The 24785-nt window shown below is 39.4% G+C and overlaps 1 protein-coding gene across 10 annotated transcripts in view; it reads right to left on the bottom strand.

Annotated features, from left to right (window-relative positions):
• LOC140199449 (diacylglycerol kinase beta-like) overlaps positions 1 to 24785 on the bottom strand; it is a 566317-nt gene that overhangs the window by 247282 nt on the left and 294250 nt on the right. For all 10 annotated transcript variants that reach the window (XM_072261555.1, XM_072261557.1, XM_072261558.1 and 7 more), the window contains 3 exons: positions 14667 to 14765; positions 12264 to 12377; positions 1581 to 1654 (listed from right to left, as the gene is read on the bottom strand). In XM_072261555.1, the coding sequence (XP_072117656.1) occupies positions 1581 to 1654; positions 12264 to 12377; positions 14667 to 14765 (287 nt within the window). The remainder of the gene's footprint in view (positions 1 to 1580; positions 1655 to 12263; positions 12378 to 14666; positions 14766 to 24785) is intronic.

Raw genomic sequence — 24785 nt, 5'->3', positions numbered from 1 at the left:
GGTAAACCTGCTGCTTAAGGGGACAAAGGTGTCCATTAATTAAATAGATGTTAGCAGTGTTGTGTCACAATTGAGTAAACTGTAAGATGCCTGTACAACAAAAGGCCAATGCCCACTTGAATTTCATGCAATCTGTGGTATACTTTATCTCATTTTGCTCATGAAATATGCTTTTTTTTCCCCTATGCTCAACATGCAATAAAAATACTTATTATTTAACACAAAAATTGCTGGTGAATGCAGCAGGCCAGGCAGCATTTATACGAAGAGGTACCTCTTCCTATAGATGCTGCCTGACCTGCTGCGTTCACCAGCATTTTTTTGTGTGTGTTGCGTGAATTTTCAGCATCTGCAGATTTCCTCGTGTTTGCCTTATTATTTTGATGCCAGCCCTAAATCAAATGTGAAGTTATGGCCTCAAAAGATCATAGATTAAGCTTGATTCAAGAAAGGGCTGCTGGAAAACCACAGTTTACATCTGCCCATTCATCATTTCAATTCACTGTCTGTTCTGTTTCCACCTGATGCGCAAAGGTAGCATCAGAACTCCAGCATCTGAATTATGGACAGCGAACTGTCAAATTTGGGATTTGGGAATGGTAGTTACAGTTCTGACAAATACAAAGCAGAGGCTCAAGGATTGCTTGAATAATGAAAATATCTCAGTCATAGAGAGATACAGCGCAGAAACAGCCCAGGCAGTCTGTGCTGATTATTAAGCACCCACTTTTACATTCACCCTACCCTAACCCACATCCCTTAAAACCTAAAATCCTTTCTGCACATAAAATCTAAGTTTAAACATTTACTTCATATTATATGCAGAAAGTAAATGAATGAGTAAAATAAAAGGGAAGAGAAGATGGTTAAAAAAACAAAAAAAAATTGAAGGAATGGGATCCTTTATTTGTAGAAGCAAAATTTTCACATAAGAAAACTTGCTGGGCAGTAAATGTGACTTTACCAGGGTAAGTCTGATAATAGATTAGACAGGAGATTAAATTTGCTCTAATATTTTTATCACGTTTGGCAAGCAAATATCTCTTCTCCTTGATGTTTGTCATGTTTCACTGATGAGTTTCATGGAAAGGTACTGTTACAACAAAGTGTGTGGAGGAAGCTCTCTTGCTGCTATCAAGGTTTAATTATACATGTGTGGTTGATAGAACCTGCTGTCCAATTTATCCTTTAAATATAGGTAAGGTCTGATAACCTTACTGCAAAATTTAGCTTATTTTGAAATAATTTGTAGGTTGTTTCCTGCCGCTAAGCAGGACAGACTGATTTTTAATAATCAAACAAGATACTGTAAGTGTGCAGTTGGAAAAGTCACTCATTTCTCTTAGATTGAAGCCTATTACTTTATGGCTGTTAAAAATAGAAGTATTTATTAAATTTAACAGCAACTTTATAGTGTTCAGCTACAAAATGGATGGAGGAAACCTAGCCATGAAATTTTTATCATGTCCGAACATTTTCCTACATTTAGGACCTCACTTGCATTGTTAGACATTATGAACCACAACCAAAAAGTATCATCATCACCAACTTAAGCTTGATAAAATATTCTTCTCATTTACCTTTCCCCTTGCCTTCCACCACTTTTGGGATTGACAAACACTAGAAGCGGATGTGTACCGGGCACTGATGTGATCTGTAAAATAAGCAGGACTGATATATAAAATTCTGACAAGCACACACAGATTACGATTAAATTTACCGGCATTTTTATACAAATAACAATTTGCTCTTATAATCAATCACTTCCAGCCAGAGTCTTATCCCCTCAGCCGAGTGAGTCAGAAAGCATTATCTGGTTTTTGATCACAATTATAACCATATGTAGTGAACACAGCCATTGAAAATAAATGCAATTAAAGACTAAAACATATTAAAAACAGATCTCTTTGAGTACAAGCCATTAATATGTCCAAAAATTTCCATTAATTCCCACCATATTTTGTGGTAAAAGAACTGAACTATGGTTATAACTCATCATGAATATTCAGCATGGCTTAAATGCAAGTTACACAATGTTATTACAAATTATGGTACTTACAATTCAGAAATAAGGCATTGGGTCCAAAAAGCAAATAGTGTTAAGTGCTCCACATGAACTTCCTCCTATCCCTTTCCCAAGTAACTCTCCTTCTTTCCCTTTCTTCCCTGTATGTTCATTTATCTGTCTCTTAAATTAATCTTTATTTAACCTCCATTTAACTATTTTTAATGCTATATTTGTAATTCCTTCTGCTGAAAGAGCACCAAGCTGAAAAATTAACTCTTGCTTCTGTTTCCACAGATACTGCTCGACCGGCTAACAATTTCCGAGATGTTCTGTAATTTATTCAGTATGTTGCTTCTTCCTGCTTCTGCATGTTCTCATTCTTAGTCACATGGTAGGTCTGCTCCTCAGACAGATGGCCATAGCATCTTCCATCAATCCCTCTGATCAATATCCAGCCAATTGTGTGACTTTTACCTGCCCTGATTCAACACTTCTTCTCATCTTTGCACTGAAAGCCCTTATGCTCCAGAGGATTTACCCTTGGCAACTTCTTAATTCTACTTTGCACATTACCGACTGCCTCATCCAAAAACAGAGCTCAAAAGTGGGCATCTAAGATACATGTGGCCCTTTAGCAGCAGTAGAATACTTTCCACTACAACCTAACATTTCATTTGTCGGCATATCCCTCTCTCTACCATAATCAAACTAGAAGACTAATCCTTGTTCAATGAGTATAGAAGGGTTGTGCCTGCAGCAACACTAGGCACCTTGAAAAGAGACACCGAGCTTGACAATGCCAGTGATCATCAGTAGGGGTTCAGTTCCTGTCAATGTCACTAAGGAGTTCGTACATTCTCCCTGTGACCATGTGGGTTTTTTCTAGGTATTCCAATTTCCTCCCACATTACCACGACATTCGATTAGGATTGGGGTTAGTCAATTATGGGAATGCTATGGTGCCTGAAGCATGGTGACACTTGTGGGCTGCCCTCAGCATATCCTCGTACTGTGCGGATCGCTGATAAAATGGCACATTTCACTGTATGTTTTGATGTTTCAATATACGCGTGACAACTAAAGCTAATCTTTAACCTCTAAATCACAGGGCTAACTTGGCATGTCCAACCAATATATCAGATCAAGACAGTGCAGTTCTCCAGCACCAAGTTATCAGAGGTACTTAACAATTAAACAGCTGACAGAAGGAAGAGCTTCCAAGATCAGCAATGGGGAGAAGGAACCCACCACACTCTGTCTTACTCTGATTTCTCCCCTTCCTTTCCAGTCCCGATGAAGGGTCTCGGACCAAAATGTTGACTGTTTACTCTTTTCCATAGATGCTGCCTGGTCTGCTGAGTTGCTCCACCGTTTTGTGTGTGTGTTGCTTTGAAACCTCTGCATTGTCTACAGCCATATCATAGACAGAACATTGGTTTAAGCTTAACCTCCTTCAGCTACTTTATGATGATCCTCCTTACATCACCAAGTCAGAATCAGGAATATTCACTGATGATTGTGTTCATTTCCATTTGAAACTTCTCAAACAATATCTCCAACACATGAGGCAAACGGTGCTCAGGCATGGACTGATAAGTGGCAAGTAACATCCATGCCAAGAATATAGAAGTGTCTAAACATTGATTCTTGATGTTTAATGACATTACTATTATCTAATCTCACACCATCAACTCCCGGAAGCAGGTCAGCATTGACCAAAAACCAGCTGCATTCACACTATGGCACAGGACCAGGTAAGAGGGTGGATATTCTTCAACAAATCATTCAACTCCTTACATCTCAAAGACTTTCCACCATCTGTACGCATAAGTTAAGAATGTGTCAGTGTACTCACCATTTCTCAGGGTCTGAAGCTCTTAAGAAACACAATACCATCCAGGGCAAGCAGCCCAATGACTGACATCTTATCTATGACCCTTAACATCCATTCCGCCATCACTACCTGCAATGTGTGGCATCTAGCACAGACATAGCAGTTATTGGGCTAAGTGAATCTTCCAAATCTATGACTTCTACCATGGACAGGCAAAAACAACAGGCACGCAACATCACATCCGCAGGATTGCAACCATCTGGCTTTCCTTCAAGAAATACAGCATTCTTACTTTGGGACATGTCTACCTTCATTCGTTGCAATTAGGTCAAACTTCTGGAACCTCATGTCATGCTGAAGACTGCTTAGTTTCTCTCCTACTTCAGTTCATCTGCTGCTGAAACCCTCACCCATACCTTTAACATTCCCATACTTAACCATTACAACACAACGATTGTTGGAGACTGAATTATCTTTTCCCGTATTCAAAACTCTTTCCACTTATTTCTTTTCAACAAGCACATCAGAATAAATAAAATAGTAACAAACTTTTGCAATAGCCATTTCTTCCAAACTGAAATTGGAAAATTAACTCGTTATTTGTAGCATTACACATTTTGTACTAATTAGGCAATTTTAATATTAAAACTGTTATTTGTAAATAGCCTTTCTCCTCTAACTCAAAAAACATAAATCCCCTCTCTAAGCTACTGATTATGCTAAAAGGAGGATGGTAATATAGTTGGCTAATTAGATCTAATTACCTTGCTTTTTTAAAAAGTTGTAATGTTATGAAACTGCTCCTTTCATAATTGTGCATAATAAAATCAAATAAAAAGAACAAAATAATATTATTTTCCAAGATATTGGTAGTTAAAAAATTCCATAGCTAAGGGGTCTCAAAGAAAATATGGTACAGTGGTAAACTGCTATTTTGAGGTACAGATTGGGATGATGTTACATACAAACTTTTAAAGGTAATGAAACACTTAATAAAGAACATGAAATACTTAGCTTTATATGCCACTGAATGTACAAAGAACAATCAATCCTAAACATCTTCAAATCTCTCTGTGATTTGGGAATATCAATGATTTAGGAAGTATTTTAAGCTCTGGAAAGGAAGTTTCATAGCTGCCAACTTTAGGGTTAAATGAACTCATTTCCCAAGGTGATACAGGGTGAGTTGAGACAATTCTCTTCAGAGCAGCGGCCAAAGGTGAGGCCTGTAACAGAAACAGGAAATGCTGGAAACACTCAACAGTGTCTGGCAGCATCTGTGAAATGAGAAACAGTTAACATTTCCAGTTCAGGGCATATTATCAGAACTGCAAAAAGGAGAGAAAGAAGTTAGGTTTCAGTAGCAGGTTGGGGAGGGATGGGTAGAACAAAAGGAAGATCTCTGAGAGGTTGAGTGCAAATGGGTTTATGTGGCAGCTGCGAACAGATTGATCTCTTTGACTGTATAATGTATTGTAAGTGGTAAGATAGAGAGATTATTCGGATGGTGAATTAAAATGGCTGGCCACTGGAAGCTCAGGGTCACTCTGGCAGACTGAACACAGGTCCCTCACAAAGCAGACATCCCATCTGTATTTGGTTTCTTCAATATAGGAACCATATTGTGAAAAACAAAGGTCAAATGCTAGATTAATAGTGCTAATAAACCACTGCTTCACCTGGAAGAACCATTTAACTTCTGCACTATAGGAAGAAAAAGATGAAAAGACAAGAGCTGGATCGCCTGCAGTTGCATGTATCATCTTTAAGGAGACACCTAATGAGCTTTCTGAAATTATGATTAGAAACTGCTTCCTCTAGCAACTGGGTCTGTGACCAGAAATAGAAAGTATATAAACTGACAAAAGGAGACAGTAAATCGAAAAGAATCTCTTCATTGAGAGATTTGTTCATATCAAGAATCAACAATATTCATCATATACATTTACATGCATTAGGAATTTCATGCTCATGTTTACTTAACTTCATCTATCTCAACCGCCAATCAAAGATTATGATGTGTGCTTTACAAAAAGAAATAAATGCACAGAATCAAGTAACAAAATTGCAACCTTTCACCCATTCTGAATATCCCAGTCTGCAATGTCAAGTCAATAGACTGCATGAAACCTAATTTTCCAGAAACGACAATGGCATAGGATATTATAGTTGAGATCAATGTAAAAAGTCAGGTCAAAGTGCACGGCAAGATTAGTGTAATAATATCCACGGTGATCAGCTGTAGTACGGGAGGATTGTAAGTAATGGCTCCAACACGCAAAATAATAAGCGTGCATCATGCTGAAGTGGAAAGGAACCATGCCACCATCAAGAGAAAGGTTGAGACCATAGGCAGGTACATTATTGTTACATGTGAAGTTTTAAACATCCTTCCCCATAAAATGACCTTCTAGTGAGGAAGGAAAATCATACAGTACTTTATCATTTCTAATACATATTTGAAAATGCTTCATATGCAATAGATTACTTTGAATTCTAACTGCTCAATAAAGGCAAATGTAGCATGGCAGGATGACCTAAACAATGAATGATAGACCAGATGTTGTTAATACTAGCTAAGGATGATAGTTTTTTAAAAAAAAAATCTGACACCAGGAAAGGTTGACAAGCTTCAGCTGCTGAACTGTTTGCTCTGAAACTGCCTCACTTATCTTTTTTAGGATGCTTTGTAACACGCTCCCTTTTACAAAATTCACATTCATTTGTTCCTGTATCTCCGTGCTTTTTCAATGTAAAATTTTATTTATGGAACTGTGTCAGGTAATAACCTATGATCAAGATATTCACAGATTGTTACAACTATTTCTTAAATTATGAAAAAGACTTCTAAATATAACTAGCTCAAGAAAATGTGTTTTTTTGTAAACTGTTGTCACTGGTTTGTCAGCCTATATTTAAATAACCATATAATTATGCACATGTATTGCATACCACATATAAAGCACAGTAAATGTTGCTGTCCCATTTATAATTAGCACATGAATTTATTGTACCAAACAGAAATTATTTTAGAGCTGTAACGTAGAAATGCTGTTTATAGCCTCTATGTGCAAATACTGTTGTAATAACTTTGGTACATTTTACTGAGGATAAATAATTATATAGGCTAACTTTTAATGTATATTATGATTAGTTTGCACTAATCATGTTATTTTCAGAGCCAATGGCTAATAACACCAAAATTCACCTTTCCAAAAGGACATAAAATAAATGTTGCATGATGATTCCCATGTGCAATACTAGAGGGCATGTATGCAAGGTCAAAGGAGATATGTGAGGCAAGTTTTCTTTTACACAGAGAGTGGTGGGTGTCTGGAATGTGCTGACAGGGAGGTAGTGAGGGCGAATACAAAAGCAGCATTTATGAGGCCCTTAGATAGGCACAAAGATGTGCAGAATGGAGGGATATGGACATTGTACAAGCAGGAGGGAACCCTTTAGCAAGTACTCGTTTAATTAATGCAGCACAATATTGCGGACTGAAGGGCTTGCTCCTATACTATACTGTTCTAAGTTTTCATTTACAATTTTATTGAAAATGGATAAATTTATGTATTAAAAAGGACGCTTTATAAAGCCTTTATATTTATTCATTACTAGTGACAGAAACCACAAGAACCTTAAAAGATAACACTAAAAACAAATGTATTTCCTTTAGCAGATTGCAAGTTTTTCTTGGTCACAACCACCCTTTCATAATGGGGACACAAAGGATTGCAGATGCTGGAATCTAGAGCAAAAGAAAACAAACTGCTGGAAGAATTCAGTGGGGCAGGCAGCATCTGTGGAGGCATGGAGAATAGGGGAAAGTTGGCCTGTTGCTCTGACAAAGATAGGTACGTGACTGGCGGGGCTTGGTTATTAGCATGCAAGGAAGGTGGAAATGGTCAAGTATCAAGGACTTCATAATCAAAGGTGGTTGCTTGAGAAGGGAAAACACTAACAAGAATTACAAAGAGAGGGAGAAACTCAAGATGATAAATGTAATTTATAAGTAAAAGAGAATGATGGTCAGGAAGGGAAGTCAATGGCCAACTGGAAAAGGGATTGAGGGAGAAGAAATTGTTTATCACGGATGGGAATGAGTAAAAGGAAAGGATGAAAGAACTCAGAGAAAAATAAATCTAAGGCAAGCTAGCAGGATGATCAAGGTGAAGGTAGAGATGTGACATCCTTATTGAGATGGTCTCAACCACAGTGACTATTGGTTTGGGGAATGAAGTCAGAGGTTATGTGAGTAAACAGTTAAGGTCATGAATGATAATAGAAGAATGAAGTCAGATGTTATCTTTACTCTCTGTATGTGTGACTCCCTCCAACATTATGGGGGGTGGAATTGTGCTACTAGAAAACAATCTACATTGGGATCTTCTGTAAGGTGAAGTCATGTCACTTACACGTGGCAAGAAATGTGAATTGGAAAAAAACATACTTATTTACTCACATCCTGTGAAAGCAAATTTCATTCTTTATCTCATATTTTTGGGTAATGATTTAAGATAGGCTAAGTTTCTGTTACGCAAATGATTGTCTTGATGGAGGGGGGTGGGGGTCACCTGCATAAATAGGAGCAGAATGTTCAGTCCCCTGACTCAATACTCAGGTAGATTACGGTTGAAGAGATTACTGTTTTTATTGACTTTGATTTCTTCAAACTAAATTTTTATCGACTTTGATGTCTTCACCCTAAATTTATCTGAAATCTAGTGAGCTTTGAAGAATAACAAATATATAGTAAATAACCTAACCTGGCTCTTTTACTAAGGGGGCAAATATCATTATAGAGTCACAGAAACAGGCCTTCGGGTCAGGTAGTCCATGCTGAAAACCATTCAAACTGCCTACTCCCAATGATCCGCACCTGGACCACAGCCCTCCATATCCCACCTATCCATGTACCTATCCAAACTTCTCCTAAATGTTGAAATCGAGCTTGCATGGACCACCTGTGCTGGCAGCTCACTTCACACTCTCACGACGCACTGAGCGAAGAAGTCCGGAAATGTTTAATTAATCCACGATCAAGAGCATCTTAGATTTTTATTACCCTTCCAATAAGTGCTTTCTGATTTCACTTATTAATATTTTAGCTTTAATTTAAACTGCCACTGCCTTCTTCTGGATTTCCCTGAGAAAGAACATGAAAATATAATCACTGGTATCAGTTTGGTAAGCCTTACTGATCCTTTTCCAAAGTCAATACACCTTCCTTTGGTTGGGATGCTGAAAAGTCGATGTGACATTCCAGACAGCTTGGTTGGGACTTTGCACAACTGCAACATCATCTCCTTTCCAGACCCTTTACAATGATTTTACCAAATTAATATTTTTAATTACTCCTTATATCTGTGCTCTACTTTTTAGCAATCTGTGTAACTGGACATTCAAGGATCCTTGCACATTCACAGATCTGATTCTTTCTCCAATATTCAAGTTTATTTCTCGTGGATCAAAAATAAATAGTTGCATGATTTTGAATTCTGCCTGACAGAGTTCACTGTTATTCCATTATTGTGTAGTTTACAATTCCATTCACTTCATGGTCTTTTTAAATTTTCTTATTCCCATCTATTGAAGTTATTGTTTCTCCCAACTAAGTTTATCTGCAACATTGGTATTCAAACTTCTGATACTTTATTTTAATTTATGAAATATACAAAAACTTAGAACACTCACCTTCTTCTTTATTAAATAATTAATTAACCACAGCAAATAACTACTTCCAATTCAGAACCTTCTTACGTTTTATCAATAATGTCTGCATTCTCTTGAGTGCACACAGACACATCCACTGACACCCCCTTTCTGTTGTTAGATTAGATTATGAGGACACGCAGTCCTCTTTTATTGTCATTTAGTAATGCATGCTTTAAGAAATGATACAATATTCCTCTGGTGTGATATCACAAAAACACAGGACAGACCAAGACTGAAAAACTAACAAAACTACATAATTATAACATATAGTTACAACAGTGCAACAATACCATAACTTGATGAAGAACAGTCCATGGCACAGTAAAAAAGTTCAAAGTTTCTCAAAAGTCCCACATCTCACGCAGACAGGAGAAGGAAGAAAACTCTCCCTGCCATGCCCGGCCACAGTCTGACTCTGAGTCATCCGAAAACTTCGAGCTCTGATTAGCCCTCCGACACCAAGTACTATCTCTGTCCGAATGCTTCGACCTCAGCCTCGGTCGCCAGCAGCAGGCAAAGCCGGGGATTTTCGGGCCTACCCTCCGGAGATTCTCGATCACACAGTAACAGCAGCAGTGAACCAGGCATTTCAGAAATTTCTCCAGATGTTCCTCTGCTTCTCAGGTCTGTCTTCACTTATGCCAGTAACCTCAAAAATTCAACTAGTTCCTGAAATGCACATCACATATCAGCATCGTCTATGATCACTTTACCAACTAGCAACTCCTCAATAACTTTTTGTCTGATAAGAGTCCAGTCACTTCACTGGAACTGACATTAAGCTTATACCTGAGAAGACAGTGGTTTCCTAGTTTAATCCTTTTTCTCCATTCCCAAACAAAGGGCTGACTGTGCTTCTGGGTTGCGAAGTTGCACTATCCTTAAATCTACGGAGCTTTATAAAACCAGGAATGCAGTGTAAGTGACGCCACCTGGCTCTTCTACCAACAGAATAGAAATCATTAGGACCTGGAGATTTGGCTGAAGTCCTACTTTTTTCTTCCGCATGTATTTTTAAACCAGTATTAAACTGGAAGTGTTCCATTCTGTTGAGAAATTCTGCAGATGCTGGAAATCTGAGCAACACACACACACACACACACACACACACATATGCTAGAAGAGATCAGCAGGCCAGGCAGCATCTATGGAAAAGAGTAAACTGTCGATGTTTCAGGCTGAGTCCCTTCCATTCTATCTTCTTATTACTTGGAGTGTTCTGTATTTAGTCCTCTTTCAAATTAAACAAAGCATATACACGAAATGACATAAATTGGTACCTCCTGCGCCTAATGAAGTGGCCATTGACTGCATGTTCATGGTCGTCTTCTGCTGTAGCCTATCTACTTCAAGGTTTGATGTGTTTTATGTTCAGAGATATTCTTCTGCACACCACTGATTGCACATATTGCTATTTGAGTTACTGACGCCACCCTGTCAGCTTGAACCCGTCTGACCATTTTCCTCTGACACCTCTCATTAACAAGGTGTTTTGTCCTATAGAACAGCCGCTCACTGGATGTTTTTTTTTGATTTGCGCACCATTCTCTGAAAACTCTAGGGATTGTTGTGCGCAAAAACCCCAAGAGATCAGCAGTTTCTGAGATGCTCAAAACACCCCGTCTGGCACTAACAATCATTACATGGTCATAGTCACTAAGATCATATTTCTTCCCCCATTCTAATATTTGGTCTGACAACAACTGAACCTCTTGACCATGTCTGCATGCTTTTATGCATTGACTTACTGCTCCGTGATTAGCTGATTAGATATTTGCATTAACAAGCAGGTGTACAGGTTTACCCATTAAAGGACCACTGAGTGTACTTTTAAATACTATAGCATCATTCCATCATTTGGTTGCCTTTGTACAGAGCTCCCCAGGTCTGGGAAATATCATCCTCAGTGATGTAATCAATTTTTAGCTGATTATTAGAGTCAGAGCACTACAGCACCAAAACAGTCCTTTTGGCCCTGCTAACCTGTGCTGGCCAGGCTTTTTGCTCAGTCCCCTCTACTTGCACCCAGACCATAGCCCTTCATTCCTCTCTCACCCATGTAGCTATCCAACCTTTTCTCAAATGTTACAATTCAACCCCCAGCCGCCACGTCCACTGGCAGCTCGCTCCACACTCACAAACACCCTCAGATTTCCATTATTTCACTTTTCACCATAACCTATGACCTCTAGTTGTTGTCTCACTGAACCTGAGGAAATAAGCTGCATGCATTCACCCTATCAATACTCCTCATAATTTTGTATACCTCTATCAAATCTCCCCTCATTGTCCTTGGATGATCCGGAAGTTTGTAGCTTTTGAAAAATAGAGCAAAGTCCATGAGCACTTCATGTAATTTACCTAATCTACTTGGTCAACCTGATGGCTAGATGACCAAACCCCCTCTTCTTAGATTTGAGGACATTGGCATTAGAATGCAAGAATATCTGAGAGAGTTATCAGGTGTTATGCATAGATTGTGGGTGGAGGGAGAGACCGATTTCTACCTTGACTTTTTCCAGTTCTGATGACAGGTCTACAACCTAAAATGACTATCAAGTTTCCCTCCACAAATAATGTTGATTTGCTGAGTACTTCCGGCTTTTTGTTAATGGAAACATAGCTGGTAAGAAATAACTTATTACTATATAAAGTTAGCAAATGAGCAATACTGCAGTAGACATTCCATCCTTTTAAGCATACCTGCAGTCCATGTCCATCCATTGTCATTGTATTACATTTGAAAGCCTGATTATCATCTGAAGTTGGAGTTGTTGGTGAATGATTTTCAGCCTTTTTCTGATTGGACTGTCTATCCTTTAAAACAGGAAATCAATCAAACAATTAAGAGAATCTGGTGTCGGCTTTTCCAATTTGAACAAAGTTGCATAAATGTACCAGTGCGAAAACGATGCAGTTAGCCACACACAAAATCCTAGAGGAACTCAGCAGGTCAGGCACAATCTATGGTACTGCTTAATGTTCTGAGTTCCTCTAGAATTTTGTGTGTGTGGCTGCCAGCACCTGCAGAATCTCTTGTGCCTCTATTTTATACCTAAACTTTGTTTTGTGCCTTTTGGAGATATGTCAGCCAAAATAATTTGCTCTTCATGAACTCAGCATCAACAGCTGTACAAGAAAGCACCACATGCAAATTTTATTCATTTAACTGAACACTGCATTGTCATGTTATGTCTGAATTATGTATCATTGTATCTATAGCTAATGTTAACTGCAGCAAAACTCAAGGTGACTGAGATTTCCTGGGGCATCCTCTTATTCCAATAGATCTTTCAGATAGTACTTCTGCTATATCTCCCTTAATTGTTTAGAACAACTGAACAAATCAATGGACACAGGAAACTAGTGATACACATCTTTGAGGATGAGGGAATCTGGCAGAAGATGGCAGGCTGTTTGTACACTGTTACCCCTCCTGATGACCCTCAGCTAATGCTTGGCATAGATTTGTTTTAAAGAAATGAGAACCACAGAACTTGATTCAATGCTTCCTGCTGCAAGATTGGAAAAGAAACTGAGAAGATATGAGCCTAAATTAAGAATAGGTTGGAGAGGCTGCAGAAAAGCATGGGAGGGGGGAATTGGTACTAGCTATATAGTTCTTTTAAACAGCCTGCATGGATTTATTGGGCAAAAGTGTACACCTCTATGCAGCAAACATTCTACAACTCCACGTATTTTAACTGAAACAAAAATCAGGAAATATGGGACAATCCCGCCTAAAATCATCAAATGTAAATAACTTCATGTTTATGCTTCATTCTGCTGTTTCCTAGATGTTGCCTCTCCAACATGCCTGAACGTGGCCTGCCCCAATTCCCACAACTGTCTTGAAATGACGCCTTTTTCACTAGGCAACAAACGTAACTGAACAAGTAAGTTCTCCCGAACACATTGAAGGAAATCCTCCTCCTCTTTTCCATTATGTTGTTACCCTTCCTGCATATACTTGGATAGCTAAAGACCCTTTCTCAATAATCTTTGGCTCCTGTACGTCGCTGCAATTCCTCTGCAAATCTGGTCCTCAATGCCTATCTCACTCTCTTAAGCCTATATCTATTGTACAGAAGAAATCTAGAGTAAGAATATTAAAAACAGCAAAATCAAAACAAAAATCAGCAAAAAGAAAAGCAATATGAAGCTTGCAATATTTAGGCAATAACCACCCACTTCAGGAGACACAAAAGACTGCAGATCAGCACATACAAAATGCTGGTGGAACTCAGCAGGTCAGGTAGCATCTATGAAAATGGATAAACAGTTGCTTTTTTGGGAGATTACCTCTCATATGGACTGGAAAGGAAGGGGGAAGAAGCCAGAATAAGGTGGTGGGGGAAGGAAGGCAAGCTAAAAGGTGATAGATCAGGCCAGGTGGGTGGGGGAGGGGAGATGAAGTAAGAAGCTGGGAAGTGATAAGTGGATAAGGCAAAGGCTGGAGAAGAAGGAATCTGATGGGAGGGGAGAGTGGATCATGGGAGAAAGGGAATGAAGAAGGGCACCAGAGGCAGGTAATAGGTAGGTGAAGAGAAGAGGTAAAAGGTCAGAGTGGGGAAATGAAGCAGAAGGAAGGGGGAAAGGGAGAAATCACCAGAAGTTGGAGAAGTTAATGTTCATGCCATCAGGTTGGAGGCTACCCAGACAGAACATGAGGTGTTGCTTCTCCAACCTAAGAATGACCTCATCATGGTAGAAAAGATGGCCATGGACCAACATGTTGAAATGAAAATAGGATAGGAATTGAAATAGTTGGCCACTGGAAAATTCTGCTTTTTGCAGATGGAGTTGAAGTGCTCGACAATGGGGTCCCCCAATCTACATGGGGTCTCACCAATGCAGAGGAGGCCACGCCACGAGCACCAGATGCAGTAGACTGCAGATACCTGGAACATGGAGTAAGGAATAAACAGCTGGAGGAATTCAATAGGTCATACAGCATCTGTGGACGTAGAGTTTTAGGGTGAGACTCTGCAACAGGACCTGCTACCTGATGCAGAGTCTTGACCCAAAACTGCTGACGATACTTTTGCCTCTTCAGACCTGCTCAGTTCTTCCAACCTAAAGCTTCTATCTGTGATCCATACTTACCAGAACTACAGGACATATGTAGGAAGGAAGTAAAATGTGGTCTTTTAGTTGGCCACCATCACATTCAGGCTTGATATGTGAGGCACATTTATTGTGGAGCTGCAGCAAAAATAAAACACAAACAATGATTCACTGAAGTTAGATATCATTAAAAGCTAAAGATAAGCATAATGATGAGTGGTGTAAGGCAATAAAGTAATGCATAATCTATTCAGGCTCACTAAAGACAAGAATCAAAGCTCAAGGATTCCCTACTGAAGTGACATCATCAAAATAATTAGAACGACATAGAAACAATAATGGTTAATGAAAATAATACAACCGCAAAGGAATGAAAAAGAACCAAATGCTTGGTGTGCACATAACTGACCAGATGCTGTCTCCGATGCCATGTAAAATATCATCTTAAGAAAAATATGGTTATACGCTACTCAGTCAAATAAGAACAGAAAACGATAAAGAATGGGAATAGATGACAGCTTAACCTCTGCTTTTTCTGACAATCACTTAAAACTGAAGGGCTTTCTATCGGCACGCACCACAGTCATTGCGAAACCAGAGCAGCCACATTTGGAAATTTTTAGTAAGTGCTTGAAAAGTTTCTGCACAGGAGGGTTGCAGACAAAAGTAAAGATTTTTGCAGTACATATTAAAAGATACACATAAAATTACATGGGAACCTTAAAAGGGAAGGAAACATCAAAGTTTTCAATGCTCAAATCATTAAATATGGAAGAATATGTCTAAAATCTATAAAATTTGCCGGCAGGAAGGTATTTTACATAAACTGCTGCAGAGAGTAAACATAAAATTAGGTAGTGTTAAACTAGACAAGTAACTGATTATATGGCCTGTCAAAAACCGTGTCCTCTTGAGCAGCAGTCCCCTACCACCGGGCCGCGGACTGATACTGGGCCGCAAGGCATGTGCTACCGGGCCGCGAGGAAACGATACGAGTCAGCTGCACCTTTCCTCATTCCCTGTCACGCCCACTGTTGAACTTGAACATAGGGTTGCCAACTGTCCCATATTTGTCAGGACATCCCGTATATTGGGCTAAATTGGTTTGTCCCATACTTCCCCCCACTAAGGTACAGCGTTCCTATGAAACCTTTCGTGCCGAAATGGCGTAAAGCGAAGAAGCAATTACTATTAATTTATATTGGAAAATTTTTTCAGCGTTCTCAGACTCAAAAAATAACCTACCAAATCATACCAAATAACACATAAAACCTAAAATAACACTAACATATAGTAAAAGCAGGAATGATATTATAAATACAAAGCCTACATAAAGTAGAAATAATGTATGTACAGTATAGTGGGGAAGATTAAGCCAATACCGATTTGTGGGGGTTGGGGGGGGGTGAAATCGACACGTACACGCATGAACACACAGGTGCCCGCGCAAGGCTTCATGGTCATGGTAGTCCTTCCCAGGGAAAACACAAGTGTCCCGTATTTGACTGCTAAAAGTAGCATTATTTGGGAGTGAGAAAGTTGGCAACCCTAACTGTAAAAGACATGTTGAGGTGAGTTTAACCCTACTTGAACACCCTCTCCCCCCCCCCCCCCCCCAGTCAGCGGGTCTGCAAGAATATTGTCAATATTAAACCGGTCCGCAGTACAAAAAAGGTTGGGGACCCCTGCTCTTGAGGACATTCTAACTAGGAACACAATAACAAAATATGAAACAGCAGGTGGAAGTGACCATTCAGCCCTTAGAGTTGTTCCAGTAATCCAACTGATTTGCGGTTCATCAAATCTTGGCCTTCAGCTTCTTGCCTTACTCTCATTACCTTCCACTACCCTATAGACCAAAATATCAGTCTGTTGGTCTTAGCATAGATCATACCTCAAGGCTCTCTTAGGTAGAGAATTCCTCAGAATCTCCATTGTTTGTGAGGAGAAATTGCTTCTCATATCATTCTTAAGTGAGGCAATCCCTTAAATTGGCACTATACCCACCCCCTGTTCAAGATTCCTTTATAAGGGGTAGCATTCATCCAGCTCCTATCTGTCCAGTCCTTCAGAACCAGATGCATTCCAATAAGATCTTGTCTCATTCTTCTAAACTCCAACGAGTAAATGCCAACCTTCCTTCTCACAAAACAATCCTTCCATCCCAGCAACACCAAGGCCTTCAAGAGAGTAGAATAGATATTTGCTAAGATGGTACTAGGAAAGAGAAGTTTTCAATGTTGAGACCATAAAACATAGGTATTTTTTATTACAACAGGTGTCTCCCACACGTACAAAGAATTGCATTCCTCAGACATTCTGTACCATGATTTTCTATAATGTGAAGCCTTATTTCCCATGGAATCCCATGTTATAAATGGAAATATAGTTCTATAGGATGTTTTTCTCATAACACTAAAGATGAGTACTGCAGCTACTGGCTCACAGTGGGGGTGGGGGCACTTAAGAAATTACTTTGTCAATTTCCAAACCAGATCTCAACTGTTGCTATTTGGTGACATGAGCAACTGCAGCCTTAACTGTGAATACAGACATTCACTTTTAAATGTAGGTATATCTAATATGGGTGGCATAGTTTAATGATACAACTCACAACAAATAACAGTAATCGTTTAGGTTTGCAACTTGCATTTAAACTTGGTGGCCCAGCTTCAGACATTGTGAAGATAAATAATATGGAAAACTCTTGGAAAAGCAACAGCTAAACAACAAACTTATCCAACTGCACTAAGGAAGATATGCTATATTATCCAGACTTGTCATTACTTATTTAACTTTTCCTCAGATGATTTCAATGAGATTCAATTTTATTCTGTAGCTTTGATTTGCAAGTGCAGTAAGGGAAAATTTCTACTCCCAAACTGTAATGCAGGAATTGCCTTTAAAGAAAGATACAACACAGACAAAGAACCCTTCGGTCTATTTGTCCATCCAAATGTGAGGCCTCATTTGCTAATATTAAGCCTATATCACAGTAAAGACTTCCAATCTAAATACCCATCCAGAAGACCCGATAAAAATGAGCCTAATTAAAAGATATTAGTAAGACAAATATGGAGAAACAATCATTGCTGTTTGGTGAATCGGCAATAACATGGCACAAATCCATTATCATGAACAGAGGGATAGGTTTGAGCAACACACACAGAATGCTGGAGGAACTCAGCAGGCCGATGCTGCCTGAACTGCTGAGCTCCTCCAGCATTCTGTGTGTGTTGCTCAGGTTTCCAGCATCTGCAGACTTTCTCTTGTTTGTGAGAAGGATAGGTTAGATGTTTCTTTATTCAGACATTTGTTTGGGCATGTAATTTCCTAAAATGATTTGAAATACTGAAGCAAAAGACATGATTGATATTAGGCAAAATTGCTTTTAAAATGGAAAGATTTGACAAAACTATTTCAAAAGTATTTGGGAAAAGCATCAGGAAATAGAAATGAATGAGCAAGTTCATACTCAGATAGTGGGGTAAATTGTCTCCCACACAGCTCTTTGAGCTTTTGACTACAAATAATGTAGTGGTACATACAACCACACAAATGAGAAGCAGGAGGAACCCACACGGTCCCTTATGCTGCACCATTCAATATGACTATAGGTGATCTAACTTCAACTCCATATTCTGGTCTACCCATGGCAATCTTTCACTCCCCTTCTCCTGCTAGTTAAAATGAAAAAACTATCTCCATGTTAAAATATTCAAAGGCTCTGCTTCCACCTCCCTTTGTAGCAAAGGTTCAGAGACTCATGATCTTTGAATGACAAAAAAATTCCTCCCTACAAACAAACTGAATGACCTCTTCTTTTTTAAACAGTGACCTCTAGTGCTAGATTCTCCAATAAATAGTAACATCATCTCCACATCAATAAGACTCTTCAGGATCTTTTAGGTTTCAATCTAGTCACCTTTCATTCTTCTAAATTCCAGTGGACACAAGTATAAACTGTCCAACTTTTCCTTAAGGCAATCATCACAGGAAATAATCTCATAACCCTTCTCTGAACAATGTCCAATACACTGATGTTCTTCTACAAATAAGGTTAACACTGGACATAAAGTTGTCTTACCAAAGCCCTATACACCTGAAGTATAACCTCTTTATTCTGCATTCAATTCCCCCAGTAACTAACAATACTCTTCTGATTACTTTCTGTGCCTGAACACTGGCCTTTTGTGAAGAATGTTCTAGGACGCTTAGATCCCTCAGCAGAGTTCTGCAATTTGCCACCATTTAGATAATATGCTTCTTTTTTTTCTCTATCAGATTGGATAATTTCACATTTTACCTCATTATTCTCAATTTCTCATCTCTTTGCCCACTTACAATCCATTTAAATCTCTTTGCAGCTTCCTTGTATCTCTTCAAAACTTACCACGTATCTATATCAGTAAATTTAGTAACATTAACTTCATTGCCTTCATCCATTATTTATAATTGCTCAAAATTGAGGCCCAGTACTTATTTCATCCTGTCTACCAAAAAAACTCTTTAAACCATCAGATCTTCTATCTAGCCAACCCATCATCCTCAACACTGTGACAAACAACCTTTGATGCAACACCTTATCAAATGTATTCTGAACCCTAAATATGATAAAGTTATCAGTTCCCCTTTAACAACGGCACATTTACTTCTAAGTAAATTGGTCAAGCACTTCACAATATCCTGTTGACTTCGTCTAATTACCTTGAAGTTTTCCACAAGACCATAAGATATAGGAGCAGAATTAGGCCATTTGGTCCATCAACTCTGTTCCGCCATTTCATTATGGCTGACTCATTTTCCCTCTCAGCCTCAATCTGTTGCCTGCTCCCCGGATCCCTCCATACCCTGACTAATCAAGAATCTATCAACTTCTGCTCTAAATATACCCAATGCCTTGGCCTTCCCAACTGGCTGTGGCAACAAATCGCACAGATTCACCACTCTCTGGCTAAAAAAGTCCTTATTTCCATTCTAAAACGATGCCCCTCTAGTCTGAGGCTGTGTCTTCTGGTCTTAGACTCCCCCACCATAGGAAACATCCTTTCCACATCCATTCTACTAGTGTCTTTCAACATTCGATAGGTTTCAATTAGGTCACCCCTCATTCTTCTGAATTCCAGTGAGTAGAGGCCCAGAAACACCAAACGCTCCTCATATGACAAGCCATTTTATCCCACAATTATTTTTGTGAACTTCCTTTGAAGCCTCTCCAATATCCAGTTTCAAAGTGTCCTTCTGTAAACACTTAATAACCACTTCTAATGTTTTCAGAGGAACAAATATTAAGTTAACTGGTTGGTGGTTTCCTGCTTTCTATCTCCTTTTTTGAATAAACAAGTTTGATATTTTCCAAAATAATGGAGCAATACTCGAAGATAGGGAGTTTTGTAAAATACAGACCAAAACATCAACTGGCTGATCAACCATTTCTTTGAAGACCGTAACACTAAGTCCAAAAGGTTCTGACAGACTGCAGATCCAACAGCTTGCTCAGTATTACCTCCCTGAGAATTGGAATTTCTATCTCTCCCACCATCTGACCTCTCCCTCTGACGTAGCTCCATATTTTTCTATTATCCATGTGCCTACCTAAGAGTTTTGTTAAATGTCTCTAATGTACCTGCCCCTACCACTATCCCTGTCAGGGTGTTCCATACACTACCACTTTTTTGTAAAAACCTTGCCTCTGACATCCCCCCCATTACTTTCTTCCAGTCACTTTAAAATTATGTCCCCTCATATTAGCCATTTCTGCCACGAGAAAAAGTCTCTTGCTATGCACTTGACGTATGGCTCCATCAGCTCTACTAGGTTGTGCCACTGTGGAGGATGAAATACCCTTCCTCATTTTAACTTAACTATTTAGAAATAATGTGTATGGAGTTGATCTTAATTGAATTTTGAATTAACTCGATTGTTCCATATGTGGGACAGTGACACAACAAAGGTGTTTGTTTTGTATAAGGTACAGACGCCTTTTGTCACAAAATACAGTTTAAGATTTATTACATGCTGTCAAATATATTTTAAATTTTTTGATGAATATTTCTCTGATTGGAATGTACCTATTTTATGGATTAAAAAAATGCTTTCAAATGCCTGCCATGATATGTCAGTTAACATAATCTTCCAGTACACTTCAGCAAGCTCTGCCTTTATGCTCTCATTGTTGCTCAAAGTGAAAAAGGAATTGCTAAACTTGGATTTTGATACAGGAAAGAAGCTCATATTTGATGGCAGCACACCACATGCTCCCCACAAATCAAACAATACCTGACAGGCATTGTTTTAGAGGAATACACAACCACAGTTATGCACTACATCAAATTCTGCGTGGACAACGTCATCGCCACCAAAAATGTATGGCCCCTTCCAAACCAGAAGCCAAGGGTGAACAACGAGGCACACAACCTGCTCAAAGCTCGTGATGCTGCTTACAGATCCGGTGAAACCAAAGAGTACGGTGAGGCCAGACTGAATCAGGAGATCAAGACCGCCAAGTATAGACATAAAGTACAGATTAAGGCACATTTCTATAACACCACCAATCCCCAACGTGTTTGGGAAGGCATCAGATCCACCTCACATTACAAAGGAAAGCTCTCCTGCTCTGTTCATGGTAACGCCAATCTAGCCAAAGAGCTGAACAACTTCTTTGCTCGCTTTGATAGGTATAATAAGTGATGAGGGCCTTAACATCGATCGGAGGAACTGCGCCGACACTGAACATGTACGAGGTGAGGTATATACTCTGTAGTGTCAACGCATGCAGTGCAGTGGGACCAGACAGCATAGCTGGGTCCTCAGGGACTGTGCCAACCAGCTGGCAGAAGCTGTAACAGGTTTTGCAACCTCTCGCTGTGCCAGGCTATGGTATCCGCATACTTCAAAGCAGCAACCAATCATACCAATCCCCAAGATGTCAGTGGCAACGTATCTTAATGACTTCAGACTGGTGGCACTCACTCCCATGGTGCCCAAGTGTTTAGAAAGTTTGGTCATGTCCCACATCGAGGATGTAATCCCAGCTACTTTGGACCAGCACCAGTTTGCTGACAAGGCAAATAGATGCCATTTCTATCACCCTTCATACAGTCTTGGAACACCTGAAGCACAAAGACAACTACATCAGGATGCTTTTCCTTGATATACAGCTTGGCCTTTAATACCAAACTACCAAATAAGCTGTCAAGCTCCACAGTCTAGGTTTTGGCACATCAACCTGTAATTCGATCTTGGACTTCCTCACTAATAGTCCCCAGATGGTGAAACTAGGCAAACGCACATTAACCAACATCCCGCCCCCCAGCCCAACCCTGAACAGTGTGTACCACGGGGGTGTACTGAGCCCGTTTCTCTACTCTCTTCACACCTATGACTGCACCCCTGCTCATGCTACAAACTCAAATCAACAAATTTGCTGACGACACAACTGCGATTGGCCTAACCACAAACAACAATGAATCTGCATGTAGAGAGGAGGTGCTGAAACTGTCCAATTGGTGCAGGAACCACAACCTATCACTCAACATCAATAAGACAACAGAAATGATAACTGGCTTCAGCAAAGCAAGAGGTCCTGAACAAGCCCCACTGTTCATAAATGTAAAGTAGTGGAAAGGCTCTCCAGTTTCAAGTTTTTGGGAATCAACATCACCGAGGAGCTCGCTTGGTCCATTAATGCAACCTTGCCAATAGGGAAGGGACAACAGTGGATATACTACCTGTGGTGCTTAAGCAGAGCTAATCTGTTCCAAAAATTGCTGATCTCCTTTTGAGTGATAGAGAGCATACTAACAGAAGGAAAGACAGTGTGGTGCACTATCTGCAGAAAGACAGATCACAAAGCACTCCAACAGGTGATTAGGATGGCTCAGCACACCATTAGGACTCAACTACCGGACCCGTAGACAATGTGCACTTCGGCGCACTTGTAATATCATTAAAGACCCATCCCATCTCAAACAATGTCTGTTCAGTCTCCTGTCATCTGGTAGGAGATATAGAACTACTTTAGTCAAGACTGTTGTGCAGCTAAATAAGGCTACACCCAGTTTGTCAATGGCCTTTGAGTGTTATGGACCATCTAAGGCAGTTGTTGCAAGTGAATATGGGATTTTTTTTTTTAAGTGAGCCATACCACATGCATTGTAAGTATCTATTTTACAGGGACTGGAGTATAACCACAATCTTGCTGTCTTGTGCAATGACAATAGAGTTCTATTCAATTTTATTTTAATCCAGAGTGAGATTCCTACATTTAAAGAGAAGAAAAATCAGGATTATGAACGTTTCATGTGACCACCCCCTCGTGCAGTCTTAATAGTAAGACTGATACTGCAGCAAAAAGTTTGTTGACTTAATTTGGAGAACATGCTTGGTGTTTGCCTGGGAGTTTGAAATGGGCTTCCAAATGACATTGGAGACACCTAAAAGACTGCATGACATTCATTCCTTGTGGAAAAAAAATCTTGTGTCTGCAATTCTGTTTTTATGTAAACAGGGCAAAACTAAAATCTATGTTGGGAAAATAATAGGATCAGCTCCACCTACAAAAAGGAAAATGTATGTACTTGGGATAATCCTCTTTTAGACCAATTAATTAATTAATATATTTTTCCAAGAATTTAAGTGCAAAGCATTCATATTAATTCTATTTCCAAAGATGGAGAAATAGCTGTGCTCATTTTAACTTAAATATTTGGAAATGATTTGGGAGTACATTTTAAATGAATTTTGAGTGGACTTGATTTTTCCATATGTAGGCCAATGACACAACAAAGGTCTTTTTGTATTCGTTACAGATGCCCATTGTGGCAAAATAGTTTATTCAAAATTTATTATATGCTGTCAACAAACAGATTTCAACCTTTTTTTTGATAAATAGTCCCTGGTGGGGGTTCAGTGTTCACACTAGGGATGTGATAAGCAATTACAGGACAGTAGGTGCACACTTCAAAGAGATAAACCCAGCATCAGAAATGGAGAAAACAAACTCTAGATCTTACATAATTTATGCTCTAGTAATTGAATTTCTATGAGCCACCCTTGGCACAAACAATACAATCTCCAATCAAATTACTAGACAGCTTTTAGCTCAAGGTCTGTTGATAGTTAACCCTCTCCCACTCAGCTGCTGAAAACACCCACTCAACATTCTTCTGCAGCCAAAGGGATTTTTGTTTTTATTTCCGTTCTTAGCTTTATGTACTTTCCTTCCTCTTCTCTCTAAATCCCTTCATGTTAAGAGGAAACCTCTTGTAAAGAAGGGAATTAAAGGATCATGCCTGTGGCATTTGAAAATTCACTTTATGATTCAGCATAGAATGGTACAGAAGAGTGAATTAATTTTCCTGATTTCCTTCCCTTTCGCTCCCCAGACTGTACCACTCAACCATACACAAGTGGTAACTTACAGTTGCCAAACCCAATGTGGGAGGAAACTGGGATGTGGGACGAAACTCACATTGTCACAGGCCGAACATGCAAACTCCATACACACAGCATTCGAGCTCAGGATTGAACCCAGTTCCCTGGTGCAGTGAGGCCATGGCCCTCTGACCTGAGCTACCGTGTTACCCAACAACACAGATACCAAAAATGATGTTACTCTTTTTCATAGAAACCATAGAAACTACAGCACAGAAACAGGCCTTTTGGCCCTTCCTGGCTGTGCCGAACCATTTTCTGCCTAGTCCCACTGACCTGCACACGGACCATATCCCTCCATACACCTCCCATCCATCTATCTGTCCAATTTATTCTTAAATGTTAAAAAAGAACCCACATTTACCACCTCGTCTGGCAGCTCATTCCATACTCCCACCACTCTCTGTGTGAAGAAGTCCCCCCTAATGTTCCCTTTAAACTTTTCCCCCCTCACCCTTAACCCATGTCCTCTGGTTTTTTTTCTCCACTTGCCTCAGTGGAAAAAGCCTGCTTGCATTCACTCTATCAATACCCATCATAATTTTATATACCTCTATCAAATCTCCCCTCATTCTTCTATGCTCCAGGGAATAAAGTCCTAACCTATTCAACCTTTCTCTGTAACTGAGTTTCTCAAGTTCAGATAGTTCATTTTCAGATAGTTATTTAATTTGAATTTGAACTCCCCAGATGAGAAGCAGACCTGTGTCTTCAGTTCAATGG

The sequence above is a fragment of the Mobula birostris genome, chromosome 6 (genome assembly GCF_030028105.1).
Source record: "Mobula birostris isolate sMobBir1 chromosome 6, sMobBir1.hap1, whole genome shotgun sequence".
Classification (NCBI taxonomy): Eukaryota; Metazoa; Chordata; class Chondrichthyes; order Myliobatiformes; family Myliobatidae; genus Mobula; species Mobula birostris.
The sequence above is the reverse complement of the archived record's forward strand: the minus strand, read 5'-3'. Positions and strand labels throughout refer to the sequence as shown.